The sequence below is a fragment of the Sinocyclocheilus anshuiensis genome, unplaced genomic scaffold (assembly GCF_001515605.1).
Source record: "Sinocyclocheilus anshuiensis isolate Anshui unplaced genomic scaffold, SAMN03320099.WGS_v1.1 scaffold2218, whole genome shotgun sequence".
NCBI lineage: Eukaryota > Metazoa > Chordata > Actinopteri > Cypriniformes > Cyprinidae > Sinocyclocheilus > Sinocyclocheilus anshuiensis.
Genome location: NW_015558568.1, coordinates 43,792 through 45,588, shown reverse-complemented (window position 1 = coordinate 45,588; position 1,797 = coordinate 43,792). Strand labels below are relative to the sequence as shown.

The 1,797-nt window shown below is 30.7% G+C and overlaps 1 protein-coding gene across 1 annotated transcript in view; it reads right to left on the bottom strand.

The window, feature by feature from the left end:
- Positions 1–867: 867 nt before the first annotated feature.
- LOC107679505 (stromelysin-1-like) overlaps positions 868–1,797 on the bottom strand; it is a 13,892-nt gene continuing 12,962 nt past the window's right edge. The window contains exons 13-16 of the mRNA XM_016475073.1: positions 1,546–1,673; positions 1,303–1,462; positions 1,077–1,180; positions 868–971 (exon numbers count right to left, since the gene is read on the bottom strand). Coding sequence (XP_016330559.1) covers positions 868–971; positions 1,077–1,180; positions 1,303–1,462; positions 1,546–1,673 — 496 coding nt within the window. The remainder of the gene's footprint in view (positions 972–1,076; positions 1,181–1,302; positions 1,463–1,545; positions 1,674–1,797) is intronic.

The window sequence follows — 1,797 nt, the reverse complement described above, 5'->3', positions numbered from 1 at the left end:
CGATGAGCTTTGTAAAAATCGATGCGTTTCAGAAAGGCGGGGCATAGAGGAGCAACAATAATGTACATTATATGGTAAATAATGTGTTTTTTGAACCTTAAACCACATAAACACATTGCATTACACCAAATACACAACATAATGTTCTTTTTAGCAACGTCGTATGACCCCTTTAAGTTTTATTATAATCTAATTTTGGCTTGTACACAGTTCTTAAAAATGTAATCTTTGTCTGTGTTGGTTTCATACATTTTTTTTAAAGTTTTTAAGTTTTCTTGCATTTATTTGACCTGAACTAAATGTAACTTTTCATAAAATGGTTTAAATGTGTGATTTTTTTAAATGTAATAGTTGGGACACACAGTCCTGTCTAATTTTTATTTGTAAAATATAGATATAAAAAATGCCTACCTACATTTTTTACTTTATGCTTGACTTAATGCTTTTTATATTCATTATAAAAGAGTATTTTTAATGTATCTGTGAGCAAGTTAATACATTATATTAATAGCAACACCACTAGTATATATATATAGAGAGAGAGAGAGAGAGAGAGAGAGAATGTGTTGTTCAGTTTACAAAAAAAAAATGCATCCACATTTTCCTATTTATTTTTATTTATTTTTTTCTAAAATTTTAGACATAAAAGGAAGATTTGAGATGGGTCTGTAATTTGCCAGTTCACTAGGATCTAGTTGTGGTTTCTTAATAAGAGGCTTAATAAGATATTAGAAGATGAGTTAGAACTGAATTGCAAGATTTTGCAAAAAAAATATTTGTAATAAGATTTCATCAAAAACAAAACATATAGGTACATTACTATAGGTACAGCTTTCATTTAATTTCTTTTCATTTTCATTTAAATGTTTAGTAGCAGTCTAGCCATCCATAGTTCAACAGAAACCGATTCACTCGTCTTGAGGTGAAATTATACTCCGATTGCCTTGAACCTTCTGAGAAATACAGATAACCTAAAAAAGGAGAAAAAAATTATAATTTCATTCAAGGCAAGAGCATTAAATGAATAATGAATGACTGAATAGTTAGTGTTTTTGTTTTATAGCGTTTAAGCTCACCATCATTTTCAAAAGCAGCATCCACCCGTGACCCAATGCCAGGGAAATTACGTCGAATAGTTTTAGGAAAGTCTCTGTCCATCTGAGCTGTTCTTTCATTTAAGCTACACCATTGTTAAAATTATGTTAGTTTTGATGTTATTTTGAAAAATCAACATAATATTAAGTGGAGACAATGTGATGTATAAAGGTTCATTTAAGCTACTCAGTCATAGTTTTTTCTTACCTCCAGTATTTGGTTCCAACAAAAAACAAAGTGCGGTTGGTTGACTTTACATATACAGCTGCATCAATCTTTCTCACGTATTTGGGAAACCCGAATTTATATATGGGTTTGGGATATCCAGGCAAAGTAGTGTTGCCCTTTACTGCCCAGTACTGCTGACCTGTATGTGGAAGACCACACAACTACATTTACTGAAGCCTTGTTATACACCACTCAAAGACTCTTTAGGAAATATGGCTTTACCTTTGAAGAGGAAGCTAATGTCTCTGCCTCTGAACTCATAAGCAGCATGAACAGAGTCAATGGTTGGCCAGGTAAATTTTATTTCATGCATTGAAAGTCCACTGTAGAAGCCCTTCTTCCAGTAATACCTGATGCAAATGAAGAATTAAATATTAATATATTAAAATATTTTAAAATCATATATTTTTTTACACACAAAACACACAAACACATATAGTGTATATTTATATTTAAAAAATTATATATATATAT